A 19,174-nucleotide genomic window follows, 5' to 3' on the forward strand; every position below is an offset into this window, starting at 1 on the left:
AGCCTGTGTCCTTATTCATTGAACATGGTACTTCCCTTTTCGTGGAAGAAGGAGAAAATGTGCTTTTTAATAGAACTAACTTGGGAATTTTACGGGCGCCCGTTGAGTAAACAGTGTGATTTACGAACTAGAAACATCCCTCAAACTGCCGCTGGAGTGTGTTGCGATCGCGTATACCACGTTGGGGTCCACGTACCGTATGCACAAGTCGCATCGTTCCTGAGCGTTCAGCAGCACGTTGGACTTGGCACGCTCAACGTTAACGTTCGACAGCGCGGTCCGTGTGCCGACGGCTTTAGTGTAGGCAGGCTCACTGCCATCGAAAGCGTTACTTACACCACACTTCTTCAAAGATTTGACAATAATGTCTTCTCTCAATCTAGACCACGACTGTTTTATCCACTGACACACTCCTTTGATTGCAGGTCGTTTTAAAGCTCACTTCGGCGTGAAGCCATGTAGTGTTTCATGCATCATCCATTTGTTCCATTCCTCTCTCATATACACTTCAAATGATTTATTTATCGAGACATCAAGAGGTTGCAATTGTGAAGTAAGTCCTCTCGGAATACGGTACAGCTGGCATCATGTGAATACCTTTTATTTTTTCCGTTACGAAGCTAGCTACTGACAAAAATATTGTACTCCTATCGATAACACAAATCACTTTCAGTTCACGTTTACTGGCACCGTACACTGCAATAATGCATCAGAGGCTAGACTGACGTCTGGGTTCGTGATAGCAGGGGGAAGGAAGATAATGTTAGCAAGCTTGTGAATCCCCGCAACTCATGTTCGTCGTATGGGCGCACTGCTCCTGCCAGTCGAATCCAGTGTTGCTGGATAGAGATAGGTTTCCCGCGGCATCAAATAGACCCATCAAAAAAGTTTTGCATCACCTCAGTTAGAGAGTTCCGGAATCTGTACAGAAAATTGGAGTAGAGGTCAACATAAACACCATTTCCGTCCTTTTTATTGCTCATGAAAACCAGACGATGCATGTTGTACCACCATACAGCGAAACCTTCAGAGGTGGTAGTCCAGATTGCTGTACACACTGGTACCTCTAATACCCAGTAGCACGTTCTTTTGCATTGATACACGCCTATATTCGTCGTGGCATACTATACACAAGTTCATCAAGGCACTATTGGTCCAGATTGTTCCACTTCTCAACGGCGATTCAGCGTAGATCCCTCAGAGTGGTTCGTGGGTCACGTCGTCCATAAACAGAACTTTTCAATTAATCCCAAGCATGTTCGATAGGGTTCAAGTCTGGAGACATGCTGGCAACTCTAGTCGAAAGATGTCGTTATCCTGAAGGAAGTCATTCACAAGATGTGCACGATGGGGGCGCGAATTGTCGTCCATGAAGACGAATGCCTCGCCAATATGCTGCCGATATGGTTGCACTATTAGTTGGAGGATGGCATTCGCGTATCGCACAGCCGTTATTGCGCCTTCCATAACCACCAGCGGTGTTACGTCGGCACCACACAAATCCACCGAAAACATCAGGGAACCTCCACCTTGCTGTACTCGCTGGACAGTGTGTCTAAGGCGTTCAGCCTGACCGGGTTGCCTCCAAAGATGTCTCCGACGACTGTCTGGTTGAAGGCATATGCGACACTCATCGGTGAAGAGAACGTGCTGCCAATCCTGAGCGGTCCATTCGGCGTGTTGTTGGGCCCTTCTGTACCGCGCTGCATGGTGACGTGGTTGCAAAGATGAACCTCGCCATGGACGTCGGAAGTGAAGTTTCGCATCATGCAGCCTATTGCGCACAGTTTGAGTCGTAACACGACGTCCTGTGGCTGCACGAAAAGCATTATTCAACACGGTGGCGTTGCTGTGAGGGTTCCTCCGAGTCATAGTCCGTAGGTAGCGGTCATCCACTGCAGTAGTAGCCCTTGGGAGGCCTGAGCGAGGCATGTCATCAACAGTTCCTGTCTCTCTGTATCTCCTCCATGTCCGTACAACATCGCTTTGGTTCACTCTGAGATACCTGGACACTTATCATGTTGAGAGCCGTTTCTGGCACCAAGTAGCAATGCTAACGCTATCGAACCGTGGTATTGACCGTCTACGCGTGGTTGAACTACAGACAACACGAGCCGTGTGCCTCCTTCCTGGTGGAATGACTGTAACTGATCGGCTGTTGGGCGCCCTCCGTCTAATAGGCGCTGCTCATGCATGGTTGTTTACATCTCTGGGTGTGTTTAGTGACATCTCTGTACAGTCAAAGGGACTGTGTCTGTGGTACAATATCCACAGTCAACGTATATCTTCAGGAGCTCTTTGAACCGGGGTGATGCAAAACTTTTTTTTTTTATGTGTGTATTTGGCCATTTTTTGAGAGTGGCGGGAATTTTAAATCAAACACTGGACTTTTTGTATTAATTTGGAGTATAAACGCACCTGAATTTTGGAGGTAATTTTTCGAAGAAATAAGTGCGTCTTATAGTCGGTAAAACACGGTAAGTGGACACACGTAGTAAGAACTACGGTCAGATAAGAGCGCAGGACGGAAGAGAGCTGTGTAAACCACTGGCCAGAGTATGGGGGATACAAGTTCGACGGGTTGTAAAGGGATGAACTTGCTGTTGGAGTGGGCAGTACACAGTATGCGCGGTGAAATCAGTTAATCGACGACGTTCGTGAAAGTCTGAATGGAGAGACGATACGATAGGAAGGTATCCAGGACGGCGTTAACCAAATCGAAGAAAATATTCTCTAATGTCATTTATTTTCTTTTCTGTTTACTTCTTTTTTGTTGTACCATTCAGCATGACGTCGCTTCCCATTAACGCTAGAGATATGGTGTTGCTTTGTATTTGCCAAAGCGAAAGATGCGGCTGTAAAAAGTATAACGTAGGGCAGAGTGTGCAGTAAAAGTTTGCAGTACTTACTGAGCTGGATCTTCTCGACGATCAGTGGGTAGAACTCTTTGGCGGCTGCGTTGTTTGGCTCATACTGCAGAACTGAAACAGAAAACACGCACGGGCCAGTCAAGGAAAAATGCTTTCCGGACTCCAGTAGGAAATTATTGAAATATTGTGAACATTTTTATAGGAAGCTGCGGCCATAGATAGCATCTATGTGGATTTAGGGGCATTGGACAGAAAAGATATCTTAGTAAGGTACGATATGTCTCTTTTTATGAGTGTCATTTGTTGGCGACTAGGGGGAGTCTGTAGAAACTACTGCCCGTTCTTGTCTTTGTATCTTCGTCGATTTCTCTAATATTCAAACCTGTTTACAGATCTGAACTGCGTGCTGGGCGGAGATACGAACCTGGAAGCTCCTCTGGTGTTGTTCGTGTATGGTACCATTGCGACACTCCACTGCTCAGCCAGAACATTAGGACCACCTGCCTAACAACCTTCACACTGAGCTTTGTTTTTTTCTGGTTTAACATCATTTCACGTGTGCTAAGGTATTAATGAAAGCAGATTATCTGACACATTCATACAGCTTCAGTTAACGTTTTTCTAAAATTAAATTCTCTTCAACTTCTGTTGAAAAATTTTTGCAGTTGTCGGGAATTTAAAAAGGAAATTGGGCCAAGTAGTTAACAAATTAAAAACTTTGCGAAGTTACGTCTTCGCTTCTCTGGATGTTGTGGAAAGCTACTGCAGATACGCGCCTGGAACAGGGACGGTGGCAAGGGGGGGGGGGGGGGGGGGGTGAGGCTATGGGGGCTATAGCCCCCCCCTCCCCCCGCCCCATTAATGGACTACCATTTCATACTGGATAAAATGACTTCAGCGACTATATTACTTCAACAGATTCAATCATTTTCTTTTGTAATTAGGTAGCAATATGGGTTGCAATGTATTTCAAACACATTTTTACTAAAGAATAAGAGCGGCAAACAGCTTACTATCCAAACCAATAAAAATCATTTAACTTAAAACGGGCGTCTTGTTGTTGTTGTTGTTGTGGTCTTCAGTCCTGAGACTGGTTTGATGCAGATCTCCATGCTACCCTATCCTGTGCAAGCTTCTTCATCTCCCAGTACCTACTGCAGCCTACATCCTTCTGAATCTGCTTAGTGTATTCATCTCTTGCTCTCCCTCTTCGATTTTTACCCTCCACGCTACCCTCCAATACTAAATTGGTGATCCCTCGATGTCTCAGAACATATCCTACCAACCAGTCCCTTCTTCTAGTCAAGTTGTGCCACAAATTTCTCTTCTCTCCAATCCTATTCAATACCTCCTCATTAGTTATGTGATCTACCCATCTAATCTATAGCATTTTTCTGTAGCACCACATTTCGAAACCTTCTATTCTCTTCTTGTCTAAACTATCACTACACTCTATACAAATACCTTCAGAAACGACTTCCTGACATTTAAATCTATACTCGATGTTAACAAATTTCTCTACTTCAGAAACGCTTTCCTTGCCATTGCCAGTCTACATTTTATATCCTCTCTACTTCGACCATCATCAGTTATTTTGCTCTCCAAATAGAAAAACTCCTTTACTACTTTAAGTGTCTCATTTCCTAATCTAATTCCCTCAGCATCACCCAACTTAATTCGACTACATTCCATTATGCGCGTTTTGCTTTTGTTGATGTTCATCTTATACCCTCCTTTCAAGACACTGTCCATTCCGTTCAACAGCTCTTCCAGGTCCTTTGCTGTCTCTGATAGAATTACAATGTCATCGGCGAACCTCAAAGTTTTTATTCCTTCTCCATGGATTTTAATACCTACTCCGAACTTTTCTTTTGTTTCCTTCATTGCTTGCTCAATATACAGAGTGAATAACATCGGGGATAGGCTACAACCCTGTCTCACTCCCTTCCGAACCACTGCTTCTCTTTCATACCCCTCGACTCTTATAACTGCCATCTGGTTTCTGTACAAATTGTAAATAGCCTTTCGCCCCCTGTATTTTACCCCTGCCACCTTTAGAATTTGAAACAGAGTATTCCACTCAACATTGTCAAAGGTTTCTCTAAGTCTACAAATGCTAGAAACGTAGGTTTGCCTTTCCTTAATCTTTCTTCTAAGATAAGTCGTAAGGTCAGTATTGCCTCACGTGTTCCAGTGTTTCTACGGAATCCAAACTGATCTTCCCCGAGGTCCGCTTCTACTAGTTTTTCCATTCGTCTGCAAAGAATTCGTGTTAGTATTTTGCAGCCGTGACTTATTAAACTGATAGTTCGATAATTTTCACATCTGTCAACACCTGCTTTCTTTGGGATTGGAATTATTATATTCTTCTTGAAGTCTGAGGGTATTTCGCCTGTCTCATACATCTTGCTCACCAGATGGTAGTGTTTTTTGAGGACTGGCTCTCCCAAGGCCGTCAGTAGTTCCAGTGGAATGTTGTCTACTCCGGGGGCCTTGTTTTGACTCAGGTCTTTCAGTGATCGGTCAAACTCTTCACGCAGTATCGTATCTCCCATTTCATCTTCATCTACATCCTCTTCCATTTCCATAATATTGTCCTCAAGCACATCGCCCTTGTATAGACCCTCTATATACTCCCTCCACCTTTCTGCTTTCCCTTCTTTGCTTAGAACTGGGTTTCCATCTGAGCTCTTGATATTCATACAAGTGGCTCTCTTTTATCCAAAGGTCTCTTTAATTTTCCTGTAGGCAGTATCTATCTTACCCCTAGTGAGATAAGCCTCTACATCCTTACGTTTGTCCTCTAGCCATTCCTGCTTAGCCATTTTGCACTTCCTGTCGATATTATTTTTGAGACGTTTGTATTTCTTTTTGCCTGCTTCATTTACTGCATTTTTGTATTTTATCCTTTCATCAATTAAATTCAGTATCTCTTTTGTTACCCAAGGATAAGTACTAGACCTCGTCTTTTTACCTACTTGATCCTCAGCTGCCTTCACTACTTCACCCCTCAAAACTACCCATTCTTCTTCTACTGTATTTCTATCCCCCATTCCCGTCAATTGTTCCCTTATGCTCTCCCTGAAACTCTGTACAACCTCTGGTTTAGTCAGTTTATCCAGGCCCCATCTCTTTAAACGTAGTACGCGTTTGTAGTAATGAATATGAACGTAAATGAAGTCCGTTTTAATACAGCTCAATGAGTAGAAGGCAAATGATATTTAAATTATTCAGTTGTCTGGCGAGCGGGGTGACGTCGCGTGTATACGACCGCCGATTGGTGGCGGCTTCTCATTATCTCAATGAAGAAGTAAGAAAAATACAGGGTGTTCCAAAACGATCTTTACAACTTTGATCACAGATGTTTCAGAAACGTGTTAAAAGGTCATGGTTCATTTATATCTACATAAATTTACGGGGCAGGATCCGATATTAAATTTTAAAAACCAACCAAAAGTTGATACGATAGCTGAAAAGTCCGAAAGAGAATGTAAATAAAATAACTCAAACCCGGAAACCGAGTATAAAATTCATGTAACGGCTGCAACCGAGTGAAGAAACCGACTGGATGAAAAAACAATCGACTGACCAATCGATTGTTAAAAACAGTCGGTTGTCCTGCCAACTCTTCCACGCGCTGTCAGCAAACACTTGTTTTCCGAGTACGGTTACTGATGTTACTGAAGTGTGTAACTGAATAGTGTGCCCGAATCATGCGTCGTGAAGTGTCAATTTTTTTCTGAAATAATAGTGTGTTAGAGATTTGGGTGAGTGATGAAAGGCGTTGCTGCAATGAATCGCAAGCTAACGGATTATTTTGGAAAACCTGAGCGTAGGGCCAAAAACTCTCGTAAGGAAACTGAAGCTTGCGCTACAGAATTGGAAGCGTCACAGGCTTGGGCATCTAGAGTCTACAGTTTCGACAACACAAAAGAATTGGTAAGGGTCATATCTTCTTAATTTTAAATAATACTTCCTTCATGTTACTGAGATTTTTACTAGTAGTTATTAGTTTAATTAAGTAAGATTAGCGCTATTAAGTTTAATCGATAACTAATGGTAAGAATACAACTGGTCGAAAACGTAAAAAGTGGCGTCAATTTTTAAAGATGCCATTCGTCTATAAAGAGGTAAAATATTTTCTGCACAAACCAGCATTATTTAATTAACTTTTACTGAAAAATAACACTTTATTGTTGTTTCCAGAATGAGATTTTCACTCTGCAGCGGAGTGTGCACTGATATGGAACTTCCTGGCAGATTAAAACTGGTACCGAGTTCGAGTCTCGGTACGGCACTCAGTTTTAATCTGCCAGAAAGTTTCACTTTATTGTCGTATTTCTTTTTTTTTTTACTAAAGCCGGTGAGACAGGGTTGTAGCCTCTCCCCGATGTTATTCAATCTGTATATTGAGCAAGCAGTAAAGGAAACAAAAGAAAAATTCGGAGTAGGTATTAAAATCCATGGAGAAGAAATAAAAACTTTGAGGCTCGCCGATGACATTGTAATTCTGTCAGAAACAGCAAAGGACTTGGAAGAGCAGTTGAACGGAATGGACAGTGTCTTGAAAGGGGGATATAAGACGAACATCAACAAAAGCAAAACGAGGATAATGGAATGTAGTCAAATTAAATCGGGTGATGCTGAGGGAATTAGATTAGGAAATGAGACACTTAAAGTACCGTAGTAAAGGAGTTTTGCTATTTGGGGAGCAAAATAACTGATGATGGTCGAAGTAGAGAGAATATAAAATGTAGATTGGCAATGGCAAGGAAATCGTTTCTGAAGAAGAGAAATTTGTTAACATCGAGTATAGATTTAAGTGTCAGGAAGTCGTTTCTGAAAGTATTTGTATGGAGTGTAGCCACGTATGGAAGTGAAACATGGACGATAACCAGTTTGGACAAGCAGAGAATAGAAGCTTTCGAAATGTGGTGCTACAGAAGAATGCTGAAGATAAGGTGGGTAGATCACGTAACCGATGAGGAGGTATTTAATAGGATTGGGGAGAAGAGAAGTTTGTGGCACAACTTGACTAGAAGAAGGGATCGGTTGGTAGGACGTGTTTTGAGGCATCAAGGGATCACAAATTTAGCATTGGAGGGCAGCGTGGAGGGTAAAAATCGTAGAGGGAGACCAAGAAATCAATACACTAAGCAGATTCAGAAGGATGTAGGTTGCAGTAGGTACTGGGAGATGAAGAAGCTTGCACAGGATAGAGTAGCATGGAGAGCTGCATCAAACCAGTCTCAGGACTGAAGACCACAACAACTAAAGCCGGCCATATGTATTTTTGATATTAATAATATCGACAAAATTTGTAAGATGTGAGATGGTGATTGCTTATTCTATGACTGAGGACACAACTGTGTATACTGTAATGACATTTGTTTAATGTTGAATCTTTCACAGATATACACGCTTTTACACAGTTTACAATGTGACAATGGTAAGACAGCTGTGAAAATGACGCATCTTGTCCTCTGAAATTTAACTAATCGTAAACACAACAATATTAAATTTTTATTAGAAGTTTCTTTACAAAATTATTCTTACAATTACATTATGATGTTGGTTACTACTGTGATAAATCATCAGATTCCGGTTCAAAGTTCGGTACTATTTAGGATGACAGTCATGTCTACGGAGGATGGTTAGTTTTGTGACAAGTCGAACAAAAGATTACCCAAGCTCGCTCGAGTTTACAGTGGACGCAAGCTGGTGAACCAACAAGTTTACGCCTCTGCACGCGGTATTTACCTTAGCTGTGATGAGCTATCACATGCATGGCCGCTCTCTTCCTCCTAAATTCCTATAAAAATTTGTTAAACCTTTGCTGAATTTCCCAGCAGAAACTCTCCATATGTTTCTCATTATGTGAGAAAAAAGTACTCATCCCTAAACTTGGAATATGGCGATATACACGCACATGGCTAGAGCAGCTTGCATACTATAATGTCCTCTCAGTTCTCTCAAGAACAACTAACTGGCTGGTTCGTTTCTCCGCTGTTGTAGCTAAACGACGCTACAGCTAATTTCTACCTGTGTTCACACGAATTTCTCCTCTGAATCGTACAGAGCATTATGCACCCTGTTCTGCACTTGACGCCTATTCAGAGAAGAGTCTTCGAAAATTTCCGTCTTGTCTTTCTCGTAGTCGAACTGTCTCCCCACCTGGGTTCTTTCGTTCTCCGTGTCACAGCTTTTTTCGACCAATAGCGCCTGAGTCACCTGGTCGGTCTGCCGTTGACTCCCGCCTTGGGACGCACCCGGCGGCCGTTGTGGCCGAGCAATTCTAGGCGCTTCAGTCCAGAACCGCACTGCTGCTACGGTCACAGGTTCTAATCCTGCCTTGGGCATGGATGTGTGTGATGTCCTTAGGTTAGCTAGGTTTAAGTAGTTCTACGTTCTAGGGGACTGATGACCTCAGATGTTAAGTCGCATAGTGTTCAGAGCCATTTGAATTTTTTGGTACGTGCCCTAAGTGCTTTCTGTGGTACCCCCTGTGGTGTGGCCTTCGCCTATCCTCGCAATTGCTTCCAAACCAAAACGTTTCCTCTTGCTGCTTGTCTCACCTTCTGCTCATAGAGATGCATTATGTGATCGGCGTGTTAATACCGTCGATTGACTGTCATCCCTTTTGCGTTACATACTTACAGGCAAATTTGCTTTTTACTACCGAATTAAATTAGGTGTCATATTCACTTTCCCGTTACGACATATAAAGCTCTTATGTAAGGTGCGAAATTGACCTTCATTTATTCTGTCAGCTTACAAATTATTCAAAGCTTTCTTTCTCAACAATATCTACCAATTTTCAGTAATAGTCTATAAACATGTGAGAGCATTTCAGAAGTTTCTAAAAGCTTTTCAGGCTACTAGAAGAAAGATTGTAGGTCTGCAGTAAGTAATGGTTTTGCTGTTATTAATCTGACTGCGACCGACTGATGGCACAGGGCGGAACCAATCAACGACCTTCACTGACATAGATCGCTAATGTCGTGTTAAAGTTTGAAGCGTTTCTAAAGGAACGTTAGCAAACAAAACTTCCAGGCAAAGGCCACTAAAGTAAGAGAAACTTACATTTTACGTACCTTTGGACTCCTAAATACCGTTCACGGCCTGGTTTCACAAACAAATGAGAGTTCCAGGGTGTAAACTGTAAGTTGACAGTCCTGAATTGGTAGAAGGCGGGTGACGGCAGTCACTTGTTCCGGGCTGCCGGTAACATTTGGAAGCTGAAACACTGTCTGTAGTAGCCATTGTTGTCTGCTTTTACACTCTTTACTGCTTCACTGTTCTGAGACTTTTTTCCTTGTCATTACTGTACGGAATTGCTGCGGTTAGTATCTACATTAAGCATATCAGTACACAAGACCATTTCAATACTGTTTACTGAGGGCGCCCATACGAATGTTTGTAGGGGCAGTGGACAAGACCGAGGGATATGGGGTAACATTAATGTTTTGGAAGACAAATGTTGACTTTTTAGTGGTCATAATAAATTAAAATTATTTATATTTGTCAATAACTCTATATACTTTTGTGTTGAGCCACTTGTACGTAATACTGACATTTAAAGCATATTTAATTCGCAGGAAGAAAGACCAGAAAGGACTAAAACATATTATGACCCATATGACATAGGAAGAGCTGTTAAAGGCGCCTTACGTGATGATGAGAAGCTTAAGTTGTTAAAAAATACTTGGAAACCTCCTGCAAACTTTTCTTTTCCTACTCAGTTATAAGGGAAGCAAAAACCAAGATTTAAGCATGAATGGATGAGCCAGTACAACTCGCTTTCATACATTAAAATGTTACGTGGTGGATTATGTGCTGCATGTGTTCTGTTTTCTCCTTCAGTTGCCGGAATCGGCTCTCAGATGCTTAGTACAGCTTTCCATTATTCGAAATAATTGAAACCTTTAACTGGCTTCGTAAAAAACATAAATAACTCGTAGGTGTCGTTTTTAATCGGAAACACTTAAGATACACAAACACAATTATTCAAATAGTTATCAGGCTTGATTTTTCAGCAAAAATTTATATGTTGCTAATATTTCGAGTGCTTACAAGGTTTGATGTTTGCACTATTTTTCTTCATTTAATTCTTTATCTAAGACATTTTTAATTTATTTTTATAGGCGTTGAAAACACTGGTAAAAGAACCATTGGTCAAATACAAAAAGACTACGGAAGATCTTCGTCATCATGAAAACACAAAATATCACAAATTTTCCATGGAGAAGGCCACAGAGTTGATCAAGTCTATGGAATCAAGAAAAAAATTATTGCCGTTGTCCTCAGTACCAAGAAATCTTCAGTTATTGAAGAAAATCGGAAACGCTTGAGGCCTATTATAAAGACTATAGTCCTGTGTGCTAGAAATAACCTACCTTTACGAGGACATCGTGATCATGGTTTAATTCCTCAGATAAAGGAAGAAAAAACTGATGATCTTCTACAGGGAAAGTATGGAGCATTTCAGAGTCTTTTCGCTTTTCGTGTGGATGCTGGAGATGAAGATTTAAAACATCATTTCAGTACATGTGGCCGAAACAGTTCTATAATAAGTAACACAGTCCAAAAAGAAGTGATACATTGCATTGGTGACGCTATTCGCTCGTCAATGTCGAGGGATGTGCAAAAGGCTAAATTTTTTAGCATTACGTGTGATGAAACAACTGATGTCAGCACTACGGAACAGATGACATTTTGTATTAGGTATATGAACACGAGACCTTTGTTACCAAAGAAGACTTTATGGGTTTTACTGAGCTTAAATCAACTACTGGCACTTCTACTGCAGAAGCCATCGATGAAGAACTCAAGACACTGGGGCAGAGCTATCAGTATCTTTGTGGACAGGGCTATGATGGTGGCTCAAACATGGCTGGGAGATTTAAAGGAGTTCCAGCTCTTATTTTAAGTAAACAACCGTTGTCTATTTACACCCACTGTTTTAGCAACTCTTTGAACTTGTGCATTTTGAAGTCTTGTGATACTCCAATAGTTATAAATATGATTAGAACTGTAGGATCAGTTTCAGCATTCTTGTTTGCCTCTGCGAACAGAAAAAGTTCCCTAGAGAAAGCTATATCACGACTACCGTTCACAGGGTCAAAGAAAACAAAGTTGAAGGCAATGTGTCCAACAATATGGATGGAAAGACACGATAGCCTTATTACTTTCAAGGAGCTATTTGTCCCGGTCGTGACCTTGCTTGACGAACTTTCAAGTGGTCGTGAAACCAACGAAGAAACGGCTAGTAAAGCTTGTATGTTTAGTTCTGCTGTCCGAAGAGGAGATTTCGTAATAGCTTTAGCAACTGCAGCATATTGCTTCTGTTTAAGACTAAACGAACAGCTCCAAATTCCTAAAATGGATTTAACAACAGCCTTAAATCATGTCAATGATGTGCTTGAGGTGTTCAGTAATATAAGTATGGATTCTGAAATAGAATTCGGAAGTATCTTTGAAGACGCTGTTAAACTGGCAGAAGATATTGGAAGTGTAATAGCAATGCCAAGAACTATTTCAACACAAACCAAAAGAGACAATGTTCCTGCTTCAAACGCCGAGGAGTACTTCAGGCAAGCAGTATTTTTACCTGTTGTGGATCGTTTTATTGCCGAGCTAGAAACAAGATTTCCCCAAGATTTTCGCGCCATATTACCACTTGAAGCTCTTATTCCTGCATGCTGTGTAAGTAGGCTGTTTAGGTTTTTTTTATTGGTAACGCCACGTAGCGCTCTGTATGAAAATGACTGGCTGTGCTGTGTGCAGTCTGTGGCTGGTTTGCATTGTTGTTTGCTATTGTTGTGTTAGGCAGCTGGATGTGAACAGCGCGTAGCGTTGTGCAGTTGGAGGTGAGCCGCCAGCAGTGGTGGATGTGGTGAGAGAAATGGCGGAGTTTTGAGAGCGGATGATCTGGACGTGTGTCCATCAGAGACAGTAACTTTGTAAGACTGGATGTCATGAACTGCTATATATGACTTTTGAACACTATTAAGGTAAATACATTGTTTGTTCTCTATCAAAATCTTTCATTTGCTAACTATGCCTATCAGTAGTTAGTGCCTTCAGTAGTTTGAATCTTTTATTTAGCTGGCAGTAGTGGCGCTCGCTGTATTGCAGTAGTTGAGTAACGAAGATTTTTGTGAGGTAACTGACTCATGAAAGGTACAGAGTATTGTTAGTCAGGGCCATTCTTTTGTAGGGATTATTGAAAGTCAGATTGCGTTGCGCTAAAAGTACTGTGTGTCAGTTTAAGCACAGTCATGTATCATTTTTCTAAGGGGACGTTTCAACTGTTTAAAATACAGTGGGGACGAAGTGATCCAGGCATCCGAGAAATATGAACAGTTTTTGGAGAGATCTTCGCTTTTAATGGAAGGAGAGCTGAAGGTATGGAAGAAAAAGTGGGTTGATGAAAGTAAAAGACCCGAAACAGTAACTGAAGCATTAAAGAAATGCGGAAAGCAGTTTTTCGCAAATGTATATGTTTTACTTCAAATATTTGGGACCATTCCTGTCACCAAAAGCACTCCTGAACGAAGCTTCTCTACTTTGAGACGAATAAAGACATATTTGCGTAACACAATGGGGCAGGCGAGACTAAATGAATTGGCTTTTGCAAAAATCCATAAAGAAAGAGATATGGAGATTGAAAATATCATTGACATATACAGTAAAAAGAAACAGAGGCGAATGAGCACGACAAATTGGGCAGAAGACGGAAATATACAGAATTTTGGTACAGAATTTTTTTATATTCATTTCAAGTTGAAGTTTTTACATTCATGTCATCTTCTGTATCCAGAAAATTAACGAAAACATATTTGTTGTAAGTTGACCTTTTTCATGGTTTATGTAATTTATAAAATCTCCCGTGCGAAAATAAGTTTCTTTTACCCTGAACTCCAAAACAGTTACCAAAAACTACTTTAAGCAACACCAAATTTTTCCAGTTTGTCGGCGGAGGACCCCAACTCTCCTTTTGTTAAGCGATATTCCACTCTGCCAACCCCCTCCTCCCCCAATTAGCTCCCCCCCCCCCCCCCTTAGACCGACTTCTAGAACCGCCCCTGGTCTGGAACATGTGTTATTAGATTCACCAGATCAGTAACAACAAAATAAATGGAAATCGTGCTTTAGTTTAACCTCGAACAGTTTTGCGATGGCGTCACATTAGCGAAGTTGCTAAATTTCAGGCGAAATTTTTTATTAGCCACAACTCCGTAACTAAACATTTGCGAACCTAAGTTGGTATATACATTTTTCTTTAGTTTTACTTGTAGATATAATATATTAAAATATTTGCATATCTTCGTGAATCACCTTGTATAATGGACGTATGAGTACATTTTGTAGACACATGCTTGACAACATATGGCAATGAGTCGTGAGTTGCACTCGCATAGCCAAATAGTAAGGCGACCGGTCGCGACAAGCGGGAAGTCCGGGTTCGAGTGCCGTTTGTTAAACAGCTGATGGTTGTCCATATTCGCAACTGCAAATAGAGTTCTTGTATTAACGCGTTCACGCCGGTGCTGAAAACTTGTTTCTCGCTATGGGGCGGCGTGTGTGTATTATAATGCCCTAGACTACTATTTTAATATACTGACCCTTTATTTTTAAAACAACGATAGACCATGTAAAATGTTTTTATACTACACTACTGGCCATTAAAATTGCTACACCACGAAGATGACGTGCTACAGACGCGAAATTTAACCGACAGGAAGAAGATGCTGTGATATGCAAATGATTAGCTTTTCACAGCATTCACACAAGGTTGGCGCCGGTGGCGACACCTACAACGTGCTGACATGAGGAAAGTTTCCAACCGATTTCTCATACACAAACAGCGGTTGACCGGCGTTGCGTGGTGAAACGTTGTTGTGATGCCTCGTGTAAGGAGGAGAAATGCATACCATCACTTTTCCGACTTTGATGAAGGTCAGATTGTAGCCTGTCGCGATTGCTGGATCCCAACGGCCTCTTATCACTAGCAGTCGAGATGACAGGCATCTTATCCGCATGGCTGAATCAACAGATGGGGACGTTTGCAAGACAACAACCATCTGCACGAACAGTTCAACGACGTTTGCAGCAGCATGGACTATCAGCTCAGAGACCATGGCTGCGGTTACCCATGACGCTGCATCACAGACAGGAGCGCCTGCGATGGTGTACTCAACGACGAACCTGGGTGCACGAATGGCAAAACGTCATTTTTTTCGGATGAATCCAGGTTCTGTTTACAGCATCACGATGGTCGCATCCGTGTTTTGAAACATCGCGGTGAACGAACATTGGAAGCGTGTATTCGTCATCGCCATACTGGCGTATCACCAGGCGTGATGGTATGGGGTGCCATTGGTTACACATCTCGGTCACCTCTTGTTCGCATTGATGGCAGTTTGAACGGTGGACGTTACATTTCAGATTTGTTACGACCCGTGGCTCTACCCTTCATTCGATCCCTGCGAAACCCTACATTTCAGCAGGATAATGCACGATCGCATGTTGCAGGTCCTGTGCGGGCCTTTATGGATACAGAAGATGTTCGACTGCTGCCCTGGCCAGCACATTCTCCAGATCTCTCACCAATTGAAAACGTCTGGTCAATGTTGGCCGAGCAACTGGCTCGTCACAATAAGCCAGTCACTTCTCTTGATGAACTGTGGTATCATGTTGAAGCTGCATGGGCAGCTGTACCTGTACACGTACACGCCATCCAAGCTCTGCTTGACTCAATGCCCAGACGTATCAAGGCCGTTATTACGGCCAGAAGTGGTTGTTCTGGGAACTGATTTCTCAGGATCTATGCACCCAAATTGCGTGCAAATGTAATCACATGTAAGTTCTAGTACGAGGGTTATTCCAAAAGTAAAGTCCGATCGGTCGCGAAATGGAAACGACTATGAAAATCCGATAAAGCTTTGCACAGATGTGTTGGGTAGTGTCTCTAGTATAACCCCAGTTAGCATCACGTCGCTCTTCTCATTTCTGAGCTCGCAGTGAGTGCGTAAAGATGTCTAGAAAATAGTGTCTGCCGCCAAGTACGAGGGCCTGGTGAGAAATTTCGCCTGAAGCTATGCAGCCAACATTACATAACTGTCGTGCTGTTTCGTCTTCACGACAATTCTCAGCCGCATTCTGCAGGGGCAATGAAGATGCTCCTGCATCGTTTTCAAATGGAAATGTGAGATTACCCACAATACAGTCCGCAATTGTCTCCCCCTGAGTTTCATCTCTGGTCACATGAACCGCTGTCTTTGAAGACAACATTTTGACACAGACAACGAGGTGTAGGCCAGCGTGGAGAATTGGCGGAAAGCACAGGCGGCTGCCTTCTATGATGAGGCTATTGAAAAGTTGGTACAACGCTATGACAAAAGTCTAAGTCAGAACGGCGACTACGTAGAGAAGTAGCTGAAAGGTGTAGCTAATTGTTACAAGTAAAACATTTCTGATGTTCACTGTGGTTTCAATTTGGCAATCAATCGGACCTTACTTTTGGAATAACCCTCGTATAATATATTTGTCCAATGAATACCCGTTTATCATCTGCATTTCTTCTTGGTGTAGCAATTTTAATGGCCTGTAGTGTAGATTAATTACAAATTATGCGATATCGTTCTTTTTTCGGAATGTTCTCTCGTTGAAGGTTCACACAAAATTCTATTCAGAGCGGTTCGTTCGCCTGGCTGGTAGGCAATACGACGCGCGGTATTGTATTGCGGGTAGCATAACTGGCGGAGTCGGGCTCGAGCCGCCGGTGGTACACGCGGCGGCCCGACGGGAGGGGGTCGCGAACCAAGTATTTGTCCGGCCCGCGGTTGTTAGCCGTACTTTATAATAGTACACATCGAGCAACAGCCGAATCAAAAAACGACAACTAATGTTAAGAGCTTCTTAAGACATTATTTTCTTCTTTAGTAACAAAAATACGAATTCTTGGTGTCTGTTCCTTCGGACTTTTCCGCTTGTTGTGGTAAATGTCCGAAAGGTCAGACACCACGAATTAATATAACTGATTCGCAGCTGAGGGTCAACGAATCCACCTCCTTCTGTTAGGGTGCACAATGACGTCTGACCTCCTGTGGGAATCTCTGACAAACAATCGAGGAGGGCTAGGGCACGGACTGCGAACAGGTGACGCTAGGTGGGAGGCGTGCCGAGACAGTCCGCAGAGTTGTGGCAAATACTGTGTCCGGGTAGTGCAGTGGTTAATGCACCTGCCTAATAGGCAGGAGAATCCTGGTCCGGCACACATTTTCACTTACCGCCGCTGATTCCGGATCAAGTCCCTATGTAGCTAACATCAATAGTCCCCTCCCTTTCCTTTCCTTTCCTTTCTCTCCCCTGTACTTTCAGTTTACTTAGAGAAACAAAATACTTACAGAGACAGTAATATTTTACGATTTGTTTCATGGTAATTGACGTTAGTTAATTTGGCCGTGAGCTAAGTAAAGTTTATCGCTAATGTCAGGGGCAGAGTGGTAGGTAGCGCGCGGTCTTTGCAGGGTTAGCAGACGTGAGACGGGGAACAATTTATTGTTTGTCTTCCAATACTGACAAGAGAAACTCTCCCCCGTCGAATTTAGTGGTACTGTGGCAAAGTGAACAGTTCGTCAAAAACTGAACACAGCTTACGCATGAAACCAGGAAGAAAGCGTAGCGAACTCTGAAAAAATAAACAAAATAGAAACACTAAAGTTTCAAGCTCAGTATGTACATCAAGCAACTTCGAATAGCGAGTGCGTTGTGGTTGTATGGTCACGGTTTTGGACTGTGAAGGAGGAGATCTGTGTTGAAATCCCCCAGGTGCCAGATTTTTTTTTTTCAGGAAATTATGAAGTGTCCGTCCGGTTACTGACGTATCTGTTCACTGTATTCAAATTTGTGTCTGTGTCGTGGTGTAACGTCAGGTTTCATTCCTAACGCATGCATCCCATTCCCTCTCCACCCCCCCCCCCCACCCCCCGCATCCTCTCCGGACGGACACTGCACACTCCAGCTGTGTGCGTCTTGTCTTATCCTCTATCAAAGCGCCAGACATTTCCTGAACGTCTCCGAAACGTGTAAGTGAGGTGGAACTTTGGTACCAGCCCGGTATTCAAGTACTGGAATGTGGGAAACGGCTTAAAAGCCACATACAGTAGAGGCCGGCACACCGGCCCTAGTCTTTAATACGACGGGCAAATTCCACCAGAGCCCGGCGTGCTTCCCTGTGCTCTGGAAGTGGGTGTCTCAACACTTTTGGACATCTGGGTGGGTCTGTATGACAAGTACTTATCTCCTATAAGTAGCATTAAGTAATTACAGACGTAAAAAACTAGTAACAGATAAACAGCAGCTGTATACACTGATGAACCAAATCATTATGACCACCACCTTTGGAACGAAATACATAACTGATTGTGCGTACCAGGGATCCCAAAGTTTGTTGGTAGGTTTTTGGAGGTATGTGGCATTAGATGTCTAAGTACAGGTGACGTTATCCTTTCAAATAACGGGCCGCTGACTTACGTGTGCAGTGATGCAGCCCGATGGCGACCTACATGGGTTCCATAGGATTTGCAACAGGTGAATTTGGTCGCCGAGCCATCAACGTGAGTTCAGTATACTGTTCCTCAAACCACTGTAGCACGATTATGGCTCCGAGACGTGGACAGTTATACTGTGGAGAGATCACATCGCCGTCGGGGAAGACATCAAGCATGAAGGGATTCAGGTAGTTCGCAGCTGTCAGCGTGTCTTCGATTACTACCACAGGTCCCATGCAAGCAAAGGAGAATGTCTCCCGTAGCATAATACTGCTCCCACCAGCCTGCGTCCGTGGTGCACTGCACGTTCAAGGCGATAATGGGGTTTGTAGAGACGACCATCGACCTCGTGTAGAAAAACGTGATTCAGCAGAAGGCCCTACACGTATCCATCCATTGCCGGTCGAATCCCGATGGCCTCGTGCCCACTACAATCGTAACAGACGATGTCGTCGGGTCAACATGTGGACACGTAGAGGTTGTCTGCTGCGGGGCTGCATGTTCAACAATGTACGATGAACAGTGTGCTCCGAAACACTCGTGTGTGTGCACCAGCATTGTGCTCCTTCAGCAGAGATGCCACAGATCAGCACCTATCCTACATTACAGAGCAGACAGGCCTCCGAACCTCACATTCTGCGAAGAGTCGTGAACGTCCAACCATTTAGAGACTAGCGGTAGTTTCACTGCTTTTCTAACTCTTTTCGTAGATGCTCACGACAGTAGCACGTAAACATTCGAGCAGGT

General features: G+C 42.9%; 1 protein-coding gene across 1 annotated transcript in view; it reads right to left on the reverse strand.

The window, feature by feature from the left end:
- LOC124718745 (suppressor protein SRP40) overlaps positions 1 to 19,174 on the reverse strand; it is a 202,056-nt gene that overhangs the window by 45,670 nt on the left and 137,212 nt on the right. Inside the window, exon 3 of the mRNA XM_047244360.1 lies at positions 2,910 to 2,981. Within this exon, the coding sequence (XP_047100316.1) occupies positions 2,910 to 2,981 (72 nt within the window). The remainder of the gene's footprint in view (positions 1 to 2,909; positions 2,982 to 19,174) is intronic.

Source organism: Schistocerca piceifrons, chromosome 10, assembly GCF_021461385.2.
Source record: "Schistocerca piceifrons isolate TAMUIC-IGC-003096 chromosome 10, iqSchPice1.1, whole genome shotgun sequence".
Taxonomy (NCBI): Eukaryota; Metazoa; Arthropoda; class Insecta; order Orthoptera; family Acrididae; genus Schistocerca; species Schistocerca piceifrons.